The sequence below is a fragment of the Fusarium proliferatum genome (assembly GCF_900067095.1).
Source record: "Fusarium proliferatum ET1 genome assembly, contig: FPRO_scaffold011, whole genome shotgun sequence".
Classification (NCBI taxonomy): domain Eukaryota; kingdom Fungi; phylum Ascomycota; class Sordariomycetes; order Hypocreales; family Nectriaceae; genus Fusarium; species Fusarium proliferatum.
Window position 1 is genome coordinate 1,327,841 of NW_022194800.1, and position 12,697 is coordinate 1,340,537.

Consider the following 12,697-nt stretch of genomic DNA (forward strand, 5'->3'; position numbering starts at 1 on the left):
TCCTTGGAAGGCTGACAGTTCTGAGTTAGAAGCCGTGGTTGGACTATGGCTATCGGCGTTTAGGGAGCCGAGTAAGAAGCACGCCGAGGTAGACTTTGACATCAAGAGAGTCGATTCACGCATAAGCCGGATTGCTTTGGTCACCCCAACCACACTCAATTATGATGATGTCTTTGATCCAACCATGCAGTTGAATCTGTGGCGCCAAGTGAGAGCCAATAGCTTGCAATGGCATCGATTAGGAGCAAACTAGTTAAACTCGGGGGGTAAGTTGTGGACTGTAGTTGGTAAGATCAACTAAGCTTTAGGTGGCTTACTTGCTTTTTCGTGACTGGCAAGTATACTGGCAAGACAATACCTTCAATAGACGTCTTCGGAGCTTAAAATAAGGTTAAGTGCACTGGATACTGGCCTACTCCCCCCTCATTACGAACCACGTACTAACAAGTCCTGAAGTCAACTAGCTGTCGTAAGGAATGTGAATCGTTTCTACAATTGTCTTAAGGTTACAGAACCGCCAGAGCTAACCGCCCCAGAGTAAGTAATGCATCCGTCTGACTACAGTAGGAGCGCAAGCCATTGAGCTTAATACAGATGATTATATTAGGCCACTAACAAACTTACTCAATTGAGCAAACTATTCTAAGCATATCTGGTATGATCAGCTACTGCCACAATTCCTGAGTGAACTTTTGTGCGAGTTATCTCCTTCCGACTGAGTTTGCATAAGTGGTACTCGATTACGAGGATCTACAACGACATGGGTGGGCGCTTTGTCGCTTGCCGAGGGATGAAAAGCGACTTTCACGTGCGTATAGATGTCAGGTTCTCTGCATCAAGGGTGCTCTGCGGAGAAGAGAAAGAATTACTTATAAGAGGGGAGAACTCACATTGTCCGCAGTAAGAGCTCCTTAGTCTACAGCAACATCTTCACCCTACCACTGTTTCTCTCACCATATCTTCCTTGCTACAATTACTACTATCATTGCTATATCATATCATTCAAAAGTTGATCTTGCTACCATGCATATCACAAAGTACCTCGGCAAATTTCTCATGGTGGCACTTGTCCCCATTCTAAGCATCCATGTTCAGGCTAGGCCAAACATGATCAACCAAGATCTTACCCGGCCCCAGTATCCTCTTGACCCTGGGGCCAACAGTCTCACTCCAACTCAGTCTCTGGGCCCTCTTGACGGCGGCCCTGATGATCCCGTCCCAAGGCAAAGCTTCGGAGACGCCAAGCCGTTTTATGCAATTGCGCATCGCGTCTTGATGTCCTACGGTGCCAGGTCTGCTGTTATTCATGGTGCCAATGCTTTAGAGATTGATATGTACGCCTGGAAGAAAGGATGGTGGGCAGACCATGATGGATCGCCTTCAAGTTCGGGAGACACAGCTGAGAAAATGTTTCAGACAATTGCTGAACTTCGCGGTGAGGGTATGGCCATCAACTTCGTGTGGTTAGACATCAAGAATCCCGATTGGTGCGACCCTGATGATAACACTTGGAAACATTGCTCTATTGATGCACTTCGCGATCTTGCAAGAAAGTACCTCGAGCCAGTGGGCGTACGCATTCTATATGGATTTTATGGCGCGACCGTCTCAGGAAAGGCATACAAGAGGATTCTCTCGGGTTTGAAGGGCAGTGAAGGCCTCAACATCAATGGGAAGGCAGCTGATGTAGCCAAAGCTTTTCAGGATTACGGATCACCAAGCAAAGCTCGCCGTATTATGTCCTATGGCTACTTTAACCTCCCCTTCCAATTCGGCGATTGTCACGAAGAATCCTTCTATACCTGCACAGAGTTGCGCCAGGGTACCGAGTCGCGCAATTATGGTCAGGTTTATGGGTGGACTCTTGCAACTGGGCAAATCTGGCAGGCTGAGAAGCTCATTGGTACAGCTGGAGTTGACGGTATAATCTACGGCTTCAAGCAGACGCATTACTACGATCACGAGCACACGCGTAATGGGATTAAACTTATTCGTGCCTTGTTGGAAAAGCACTCGGGTGAGCGTTATCTTGCGCGACAGGAAGATCAGCCATGGTAGACTCATAGGAGACTGTAACGTTGAAAGAGAGAAACAAGATGGGCTTGGGGGGAGCGAGCTGATAGGGGCTGCTCTCAAGGAAGAACAAAGGAAGCCGAACTAAGCGCCATGACTACCTGGCCTCCATAGGGAAAACTTTCCAAGATATGTTGGGCTTCAAGTAAATGTCAGGAATAAAGAATCAGTCTTTACAAACCTCAGACCAAGCACACCAGGGCCTTACCATATCTCCAGGCGGGCCTCGAGAATTCTGCCTTGTTGGATACTTCCTGTTTTGGGGTAACTTTTGAATAGCCCGAAGCCTGACTCTTTAACTCTTTTCCTTTGGAAGAGAATTCCTGTTACATCATTTCTTTCATTACCAGCACAATAGGACATACAATGCTTCAGAGATGGTATCACAGCTTCAATCGGAAAACCACAACTCCCCCCAAAGCTAATTCCTGGCCAGGACTTAAGTAACTGCCTGCATTCGGTTATTAAGGTTAGGCTATTAGCCACGGTAGAGTCACGGATAATTGATAAAGCGGGGTGTCAGTATGGATTTCGAGAGATTCTGGTTCCATTCAATAAGTACATTGCAGATAAGGCCTGTCAAGTAAGCGAGCCCATGACATACAATTGGACCGAAACGAAAGACTTGGATTATTTCTCTACACTGCCTCTCATGAACAAATATTCGAGCCCAAGGGCAGAACCGGGAAGTGGAACGAAAGGCTCGTTTATACTTTGCCGATTTCGTTGACAAACACATCAATGCCAATATACTGGATGGTTCTGCTTCCGAGTTTGGCAATAAGCTTGCCGGTTTGGTCGATAGGTTGAAGATACATATGCTGAGCTTTGCGGAATCTCAGAACGGAACTCGGGCCTGATGGTTATACTTCTATACAGGTTTTGAATTACCTTGAGATAGTGATTTAGAAATATGCCAATTTGCTGGCGTGATGTCTCGGAGCTCAATGACAAATTGGGGCTAGATAATTACATGCATGTAAACCTTGGCAGAAGATATCTAAAGAATGAGTCTCATGTGATGTACCAGTCAATACTGGCCATCTAAGATATAAATAAAATCGTAGTACTGTCCATAGCTAGTGATTTGAAAACTGGCTTTGACCAGGGCGGTGCCAAAGAACTGATCGCAGATATTGAGACTGGCAAGAAGGATAGAGTTTCAAGTCTCATAGGTGAACTAGTGACATGTCTGTGTGTAAGATAAGAGATGAGAGAATGTATCTATATAAGTATAAATGTAATTATGAACTATCAAGTGGATGCATATAATATTTAACATATTCTACAAATAAAGGTGGTCGATAGTTTTCGCCCTTTAATGTCTTTTTAATAGTTCGCCTAATAAGAAACCCACATTCTACTTCAGCTAAAATAGGATTGAAAATTGTATCAAAAGATCAGGCTGTCGATGTCCATATGTGTCTTGAGCAACGATGCCTTTCTGGATGTTACTTTCGGCGTATTTGCTTTGCCTATCAGTCCTTGTTATCTGCTTCGCCTATCAGCTCTTTTTCAAGAGCTTCCAGATTGAGAAAAGTACAGAACCTCAAAGTTTCACTGCTTTGTCTCATGACCATGCTCAGTGCTGTTGGTTGTTGTGTTGTTGGTTGTGGTTGTCCCACTTTTGCATGCAGCTAGACAAATCAGGAAACATATCACCAGGCAGGAAATAGGGGGCAGGTTTGGAACAGGTCCTTTGGTGAGCCAAACAAGATTCTCCCACTTAAGATCCATAAAGAAATAGCCGGGCACGCTTTATCTAGTGTGAAATGGCTTGATAGCTTTGTGATAAGTTGCTTGGTTAAGTCTCCCTCCCCCTTAGACTGGTCCAGTTAAATTTAAATTTACCCCAATCAATAAGTAGGCAGCTGGGCCGCAACTAACCCATTTCTGGGCTACTACTGCATGACGATGGAGATGACGATACTGATTAATCTCAACATCCATGCCAGTGTTGGCTCGGACTTTCGAGTCACGAAAGCCATATATGGAGACCATGTGCTGCGGGTACACGCAAAGCTGTTCTTCTTTTGTCGGGGGCAAGGGAAGAATATTCCCTCTGGTCAATACAATTGAATTCGACTTCCAGGCAGGGGCCCGCCTTGAACAGCAACAAGATTGCTCCTAGAACTATTCATATTGCAATCAGCGCAGAGAACTACCCGGATTTTATGCAATGACTCTCCTGACAATGATTGGTCTAGTGCTTACTCTGCTCGCTGCCCTGGGGTCTTGCTACTCCAAATTCGCCCGTCCTCCAGAGTGGGACTCAGAACAAGATGCCGATGGAGACATGTTACTCAACCAACACTACAGCACAGGAGATAAGATTCCGATTCTCTACGAGACAAATTTGAAAAACACCCAACTCTGGATTTGGCAAGTTCTGGACGACTTCCAAGCTGGTGCTCAGCTAGAAAGTACGCTATGAAAGTCTTATTCCACTATTGATTTACTGACTCCACAATACAGTAACAAAAGATTATTGGGAGGCTCAGTACGATATTGCAGATGCATTAAGCAGCGATGAGGACTCTGTTTACTATTTCAGCTTATATGAGCCTGATGATGAAGCTCAACTGGCCAAATCCCAATATGTCAATGTTAGCGCGCCGAAGAGAGACAAAACTGTCACCGCACCAGCATCTCCGTCCAAAACCTTTCCATTCTCGACGCAGGCATCTACACTGCAAACATCGACAATTTCATCTAGTGACAGCAATACTGCACCAACGGATTCAACCTCGAGCGATGAAACCGATTCGTCGTCAGAAACAAAGTCAGGCGCTGGACTCTCTTCGGCAGCGACCGGAGGTGTGGCTGCTGGTGCCGCTATCGGTGGACTTTTGATCTTTGGAGGCATTGGATGGCTGGCTTGGAGAAGGCTTACGAGGGAGAAGAAAGATAGGCCAGTTTCTGAACTTCCTGCTGATCTTCCTCAACAACAACAGCATGAACCTTCTCAGACCAAAGCTGAGCTAACAGGAGACCCCAGCACATATCCTACTGGCTATGCGAGAAGCCCCCCGGGGATCCACGAAGCACCTTAAACAAAGGCCTAATGCGGTAACTCTATACAAGAATCAAGTCTGGGGAGCATTAAGAAATATTTGATTAATATTTAATGAATGTCATAAGAGACGGGCAGGAAATATGATGTACAGGCGCTATAGAAGGCTGCAGAAGACTAATATGACCTGGCGGCTGGAAAGTGCCCATACTACATTTATACGAGCATGAGAGAAAGGCATAATATATCATGATGTATTGCCAGGGCTTTTTGAGGCTGAGATGATTATCCTTGGAAAGATTCTCTTCTCGTATTTCGAAGAACAGACAACGGTGCAATATTGTTCGTCTTAATCAGTCTGGCTGCCGTCATCCGATCATTTGATATTTTGCCACAAGTCCGTCATTGTATTCAGTGCAGAGACAGAATGATAATCAAGCTGGACAGTAAAGTCGCCGAGGGCAATATCGAGATCTTGGTGACGATACAGCACCGCGTCTTGAAATTATTATCGCTGATCAATAACCATACCAGATTCGTCAGCTCGGTGAGTTGGTAGCTGCGTTATAAGTGGATTACATACTACCTAACACCAGTTGGCAAAGTGAGATCTGATCCTTTTTTACCGTTGTCCCTTGTGAATTTGGATACGAGAACCAGTAGCCAGTATTGACTATGTCGATGTCGATGAAAACACGGGTCCAATGCCTGTAGAACAGGCACCATCGGGATGTTTTGATTTATTCCTGTATAGGACCATGCTCTCATAGAAGCTGAGGAAGTCTACCTTGAGCATAAAACTTTCCTCTAAAATCCTGGACAGAGCAGCGGCCATATGGATGACAGAATTGGACAAACGCCCGTGATCCCGAATTGGGTGCAACCAACCCCCTTTCTTACCCAATAGGACGTAGCCAACAAAGCGGTAGGCCTCCCCTAGCGTATGGCTTTCCCCATCAAACCAATGCAGCCAATCAAGCCACCACAAAACCATTAATTACATTTCACAATGCGGCCATCTTGATCAAGCTGAAATGCAAGGGCGACCCACCAAGCCAATGTTCGCCAGTCGCCGGTTTTGGGTCCTGTTTGAAAGTGTAAATATGAATTGCTTCAGAGCCCTGATTCGATCATGGGTAAGACATGCTTATCTGCAGAAATGAGGAAAAACCAGATACAAAAGCCATCGACTGTCATTGAATTCCGATCAAAGATTATCCAACAACATCCTTCCTCTTTACCGTCACAGCAGCTTAGTTGATGAACAACATCGAAAACCTTACTCAGATTGAGGACGAGTCCACAGAAGTAAATTTCGTGGACTCGGACTATCTCCTCGATCGTAAGTACAAAGCCCAAGTTATGATACAGTAGCCACTTGACTGACGTTGTATCTATCGAAATTTCAGTCTCGCCGGCACAGTTCCCGGACTCGTCCATGATGCTGCCTTCTTATGACCCGAATCAGTGGCCCCATCTGGAACACTCGCCACTTGAAAATGCTCCTCCTGTTTCTTCCATGGATCATCTAGACATGTTTGGTCTGGACATGGCCATGGACTCTATGCCCCAGGCCGTCAACAATCTTGATCTCTCACCATCAACGGTAGAAGGCGATTTTCTTTTCAGTTACCCTGATACCTCTTCCTTTGTCATCGCAAGTTCTTCGAATTCGCTGCTCAACTTTCCTGAAACCCAGGACGAAGTATGTCTAGGGGATATGTTGCTTTCTGGTTCACTGGATCTCGACTTCACTCTGTAGAGCGGAGATCCCACGTACAACCAGACAAGTGATTCTGTCTCTGATACATCCTGTCCTCCGTTTGTTGAAACCGGAGCTACAAAAACACACTCATTTTGCAGTACTGTATCTGATCCCCACCATTCCCCCGACGACACGTCTGCGAGTGAAAGTCTAAGCTTGGAGACTATGGATGATCAAAAGTTCAAAGAGTATCCTGTTACTCGTTTGAAAAAGAACGAGTGTATTGAGAATGGAAAGTTCCTTTGCAACAATGCGGCCTGTCAAAAGATCTTTGACAAAAACCGCGACAGGAAGTAAGCCACGACAAGTTCCCAAATTTGCTCTTGCTAATCAATATTGAAAGTAATCATCTTAGAACGCATGAAAAGCCTTTTCATTGTTCCTGGCCGGGGTGTCAGGCCAGGGCTTCATGGAGGAAAGATATCATTCGGCATTATGATAGTCATTCTTTGCAAAAGATCATTCCATGCCTACAATGTGACGAGACTTTCACAAGGCCTGACAACCTCAAGAGACATGTCGAGGAAATCCACGAGGGGAAAAGAAGAAAGCAGAGGTTTTAGCTACGAACTTTCCTTAATAATGCCTATTAAGATAACTATGTGCCTCACTCGTCCATTGATTCATCATTAGCAGCCTTGAGTAGACAGCCCCTTCACTGATCGAGTTCATCCGGGGTATGAGGCAGCAATCATGATAGCCGCTTTGGTTGATACCCTCCCCAGTCAAGTCAGTCAGCCAAACCTACACCTCCATCTGATTCCTCATCACTATCTCCAGACTCATCATCAGTGTTACCAACAGTCTCGCCATCATTGAGATGTGCCAGTGATTCAGAATCTGTGACTGCTTTCTTCGTTAGGATATACTTGAATGCAAATGTGACGGTGATTTTGTGTGAACTAACCGTTACTTTCTCCATCACCGCTTTCAAGCGCTTCTCCAATTTCAGAAAGTGAGACAGATGGCATAGCCGCAGTGATATTTGTCACCGAGTCCGGCTGCCATGGATTTGGTTGTTGTTGGGATATAATTTGCTCCTGTACAAGATTGCTCAGCTCTTTGCTAACATTTGCCAAAACCCGACGCTGGTCTAGCCAGTGTTGACTGTCCCCACCCTCAGGTAGATCGATAGGACGCCAAGTGAGATATGACTTTTGGTGAGATTCAGGCTCAATAAATTTGCCTGGATGCCATTTGAAGTAAAATTTGCAGCACAAGCAAGCAAGCTTGCTACAGGCTATGTAACGATCATTACCCACAAATTTGCGTCGATTGCGATGAAAGTCCTCGAGCATTTGGATCTCTGCATGGACACCATGGTTTGTTTGATCGTCGTCATGCATAGCCCTGATCGCATCTTCAAGCCGTATTGAGCTGTCCAGTTGCCCAAGATACGCTTGCATGTCTTTCAGGCGAGAATCGCCTGCTGGAAGCATTCTCCTGAGTATAGAATCCAGATTTCTCAAGCCATCTGCCATAGGCATCTTCGCTGCAACTGGGGCTTCTACTCTTCTGATTTCGTAGGAGTCCAGAAGAGGTCTCAGTAGACGGGAGTCATTGACGAGATTGATAGGTATACGAATCTTCTCAGCCAGACGGCCAATGAGATGCTTGACAGAGCGAAATGCCTCTGCTGTTCCTTGTGGAGCTACTATCAGCTCCTGTCGCAAAGCCTCTAGGGTTACCATCTGAGGATCGTGGCGAGCATTGTAAGCAGCCTGGCACAGGATCAAAGGGTCGGCTGTAGCAGAGAATTGGGTGAACCAGTCCAGTAAAGCGGTAACTCCTAGTTGCTTATCAGCTAAATGTCTCTTTGCGATCACTTCTGTCTCACCAGGTGTCTCAATAGTGCCTAGATTGGCTGCTAAGTAAGTCTCACAGACACGTATAGACCGATGTAAGATTGCACGTTCTTTTCTCAATCTTGGGGCAGCAAATTCGATGTATCTGGCTGTTAACATCGCTGTTAGTGTTTCTCTTTCTGTGTCCGTCGAGTTTGGTTCTCTTCGTAAAGTCTCTAGGACAGTAGAGAGAAACGCGAGGACGCGGTCATTTGGCGACACGTTGGATGCAATCCAAAATACGACAACACCGTTGTCCAGAAACTCAAGAGCCATTGAAGTTGTTGTTTTGCCGCCTTTTTGGTAATCGCAAATAAAGCACAAACTTGAAAGAAACCTTCGTCTTGTGCTTTGCAGGTCTGTAGGGGGTTGCGAGACGGTATGGGGACCATTGGCTCGTTTGAGGATATGAAAGAGGGCAAGGAACTCAAAGAGTCGAGAGAGAAGTCTCATGTACTTGTCTACACGTGGTGGTCCGACACCCATGTTGATGGCAGGTTTTGTCGTAATAGCCACTGGCAAATCAGGTTATCTTCAAAATGTAAACGTTGTTATAAAAGGAATGAAACCAGCGGGAAGAGAATGTCGAGGAAAGGGCTGCTTTTATACATTTATGAATCTTTTCTACTTCGAGTCTTTGAAGCCCGGTCATGGTTTCTCGCCTGGTTTGGTAGGCTTCCCGCATATGTGGGTAGTCTTACAAGGCGGAGGCTTGAAAATAAAAAATCGGCTAGGGTGGAGAACAAGGGCTTGATGGATGCCTAACCACGTTTTCATTAAGTTTACGACATGGCATCGAGGCAATTGAAATCACGTGCTTTAACATGGCAGGCTTCTACATAGAGGTAATAGTAAGAATATTTCTTTATGAAGTCAGATATCGAAAGATGAGCACAATAAAAAGAGGCTATGATAATAGAGTATTGCCATAAGCAGAGTCGGGAAATAGCCATAGTAAGTCTTGGTAAGAAACTATCGTTCCCTCTTCCATGTTCTCGAAAACACCAGTCCGCCCATTCAGCGTTAGATTCAGTGCGGGGTTGGCCCTTAAAAATGAGTCAGGCATACCTGCAGTGTCCAAGAGGAACTGAAGCAAAGCCATCTATATCATCAAGCCTAATTATGCAGATACAATCCTCAGAGCCTGAATTTTCGTGCCGGGTTAGTTGCTCATTTTCCCCGTAATTTTACAAGTTGGTAGCTAAATGACAGGGATCGGTCGTTAGATATGTCGGAAGACATCTGTCGCCGCCAAGAGATGCTTTGTGATAGGGCATAACGTCAGCGTTTGGAATGTGGAAGTAAATTGGCCTTTGCTCAAAAATGCTTCGCAGAGGCCCCATTTCCAGTCGTCTTGCCAATCTCACACTATGGTGAATTTATTCTCATCCAAACCACCTTCCTTACTAAAGAAACCTTGTCTCAGGAGATTCTGGTGCATATAATGAAGGGATGCATCTGCCGGGATGAAACCTGGTAATCTCCCTTGTGTATTAGTGATTAGTCTATAAGCATAATTTAATGTTGCTCCGTGAGCCGGGCTTTCGCCCCCTTAGACTCTTATATCATACCTGATGGCGTCTAGATGGCATCTCTGGCTCGGTCGTCTCCCCACATTCTTTGTGAGTGCCCGAACACTCTTGTAGCCAAAGATTTGCCATCTTTAGATCAGCCTTGGTTTGCAACGGTCTGTTCGCTCTACGATTGCTGAGACAGCTTCCTAGAGGATGTGAGACTACTGTCACATAGGTTGTGGTGGTGGAGTTGAAGTTGCATACCATATGCAGCTCCGCAAATCTCGCACAGTAGCCCAGACATCGAAAAGAAATAGACGTTTTGGATCCGAGGTGGCCCATGAGCTGTAGAGAAAACATCACACAGCCGCTATTGACAAGTTCGCATACTTGCTTTAGGGTGTACGTCCGCCGAATGTGTGGATTATTGCCTTCTTCTTTGTCTTCAGTATCCTTTACATCGTCAATCATAACGAAATTGCGGCATAGTCTACAATAATGAGACTGAATGCTTCTTGGTAGCTGTAGAATTTGCTACTGAATCTCATTCATTAGGGCAAGCTCAAGGAGGAACCGAAATTATATCGAGCCTTGTATAAAGTGGCGGTTCTCAAGAATATCACATTGGTTCCAGGCATCAAAACAGATGATGTGGCATCTAACTGGCAATCTCGATGCAAATCCTCATATGTGATTGGATTACGCAACATTTGTCACCTCTCTATCTCAACCTGACATGAGGAAGCTGCACGTGAGTTTCATCGGCCAATTGTCTTCTACAGCCCCCGCATCAGTTTCTTCAACTTCAAAAACCTCTCCTCTTCATGATTTGGCGCTGTAATGCATGCTATCATCTATTGATGCTCCGACATGCCTTCCACGACTGGTATCCGCTGTGATAGGTGTAACAAGGGCTTTCGATCACAGCATGCCAAACAGCAACACGTTCAGGACTCTGAAAACCACCATCTTTGTGGTTATTGCCCCAGCCCTACAGACTATGAGACATTGGAAGACCTAGATACCCACTTGGAGGAAGATCACCATATATGCACTACTTGCAATTATCGGCAATTTAGGGACGGCCATCGACTGGCTCAGCATGATATGGACAAGCACAATATATGCAATGTGTGTCGGAGAAGATTCCAAACCGCGCAAAACTTGAAAATGGTTCGCTTTTGCTCCGTCCCGAACTAATTAACCATAAAAGAAGCTGACATGTATGCCGCAGCACAAGCTTGTCCATGCTGAAAGGACCGTTGAATGCGCAGGCTGTAGCAGGATGTTTGTTACTGAATCTGCCATGCTGCTACATCTGGAAACTGGAACATGTACTTCGGGTGCTGATAGATATTCTGTCTTGGATGCAGGGCGACAGTGCTACCGAGCATTTTACTACGTTTCTGACACTCGAGGTTATCCGTTTCAGTGTCCAACCTGTGAGACACCGTTTAGTCTCATGAGTGGCTTGGTCCAGCACGTTGAGAGCGACCATTGTGATGAGTGCCTAGATGAAGATAGACCATTGAGGGTATTTTTAGATCAGTTGAGGTTGAGATTAAGTTGATCACTTCTGCTTGTTGTCGTTGGAAGTGACCGTGGTGGCATTCTTCAACGCTAAGGAGTGGCTGAAGTGTTATAAATGTAGCTGTCGGTGTTTAAATTTATCGAATTATGAATGTCATATATGCTGTTGTCTCGAAAACTTGAAGCCGTCCCTGAAACTGTTTTCTCGGACCCTTTCATATTTACAGTCCTAGTCATTCTATCAAGATGTTCCTTGTGGCAAGTCGCTCATAGAAAAAAGCTTTAGAGGATTTTAAGTCTCAATGATTTTAGAGATTCTTTTCTTGCTTCTCAAATACCCAACTCAGCATATGTCGCTCTCAATGGCCGCACCTCAGGGAGCCATAATCACCCTTCAGAGGGCCCCTCAACTAATTCTGATAACGACTCCTATCACATCCTTGCACTTATGACACTTTTTAGTAGCACCATACCAAGGCCCTAAGCACCTCTTAGGTGGAACCACGCCCGAGAAGTTGGCTAGCGGGTCTGAAGTCTGTGGAGATAAAAGGTCTTTCTTCCATTACAATCCCAAAGCGTGATAGAACCGCGAGCACCTATAAGACCAAATGCTTTCAGCCCAGCTCTTCTCAGGAAATAGTAGGTATATCTGGCAGCCTAGATATTGAAACAACAGGCTTGTCGGGCTTAATGAACGACCGGCTGAGTGTGATGCAAGTCTCGTATTTTACAGTCACGATAACGAAGCAGCTAGACAAAAGAACATAGCCCCCAGTGATATCTGTTATTTTAGGCATCAAGGATTCATTTTTCATGGCCCTTACCCGTGTTGGTGCTTTGGTGCTGTTAATTCCAATATTTAAATTGTCACTTTGGAGCCAGACGCAGCAGATGGGTTCGAGCATGACCGGAGAGCCATATGTGAAAACTTTTTGGCATTATCATAGCCATCGACCGT

The 12,697-nt window shown here is 45.4% G+C and overlaps 6 protein-coding genes across 6 annotated transcripts; 5 read left to right on the forward strand and 1 right to left on the reverse strand.

Annotated features, from left to right (window-relative positions):
• Window positions 1-1,023: 1,023 nt before the first annotated feature.
• FPRO_08631 (uncharacterized protein) lies at window positions 1,024-2,058 on the forward strand (the record flags this gene model as incomplete). Its single annotated transcript, XM_031222319.1, has 1 exon — window positions 1,024-2,058. The coding sequence occupies one exon, from the start codon at window positions 1,024-1,026 to the stop codon at window positions 2,056-2,058; it is 1,035 nt and encodes a 344-aa protein (XP_031087790.1).
• Window positions 2,059-4,252: 2,194 nt separating this feature from the next.
• FPRO_08632 (uncharacterized protein) lies at window positions 4,253-5,126 on the forward strand (the record flags this gene model as incomplete). The annotated part of the gene is made up of 2 exons (XM_031222320.1): window positions 4,253-4,496; window positions 4,549-5,126. The coding sequence occupies 2 exons, from the start codon at window positions 4,253-4,255 to the stop codon at window positions 5,124-5,126; spliced, it is 822 nt and encodes a 273-aa protein (XP_031087791.1).
• Window positions 5,127-6,346: 1,220 nt separating this feature from the next.
• Window positions 6,347-6,848, forward strand: FPRO_08633 (uncharacterized protein; the record flags this gene model as incomplete). The annotated part of the gene is made up of 2 exons (XM_031222321.1): window positions 6,347-6,428; window positions 6,496-6,848. The coding sequence occupies 2 exons, from the start codon at window positions 6,347-6,349 to the stop codon at window positions 6,846-6,848; spliced, it is 435 nt and encodes a 144-aa protein (XP_031087792.1).
• A 168-nt stretch (window positions 6,849-7,016) lies between these two features.
• On the forward strand, window positions 7,017-7,414 carry FPRO_16164 (uncharacterized protein; the record flags this gene model as incomplete). The annotated part of the gene is made up of 2 exons (XM_031222322.1): window positions 7,017-7,144; window positions 7,195-7,414. The coding sequence occupies 2 exons, from the start codon at window positions 7,017-7,019 to the stop codon at window positions 7,412-7,414; spliced, it is 348 nt and encodes a 115-aa protein (XP_031087793.1).
• A 167-nt stretch (window positions 7,415-7,581) lies between these two features.
• Window positions 7,582-9,181, reverse strand: FPRO_08634 (uncharacterized protein; the record flags this gene model as incomplete). Its single annotated transcript, XM_031222323.1, has 3 exons — window positions 7,582-7,697; window positions 7,759-8,640; window positions 8,689-9,181. 3 exons carry the CDS (start codon window positions 9,179-9,181, stop codon window positions 7,582-7,584), a joined length of 1,491 nt encoding a protein of 496 aa, XP_031087794.1.
• A 1,898-nt stretch (window positions 9,182-11,079) lies between these two features.
• FPRO_08635 (uncharacterized protein) lies at window positions 11,080-11,779 on the forward strand (the record flags this gene model as incomplete). Its single annotated transcript, XM_031222324.1, has 2 exons — window positions 11,080-11,340; window positions 11,444-11,779. 2 exons carry the CDS (start codon window positions 11,080-11,082, stop codon window positions 11,777-11,779), a joined length of 597 nt encoding a protein of 198 aa, XP_031087795.1.
• Window positions 11,780-12,697: the final 918 nt, after the last annotated feature.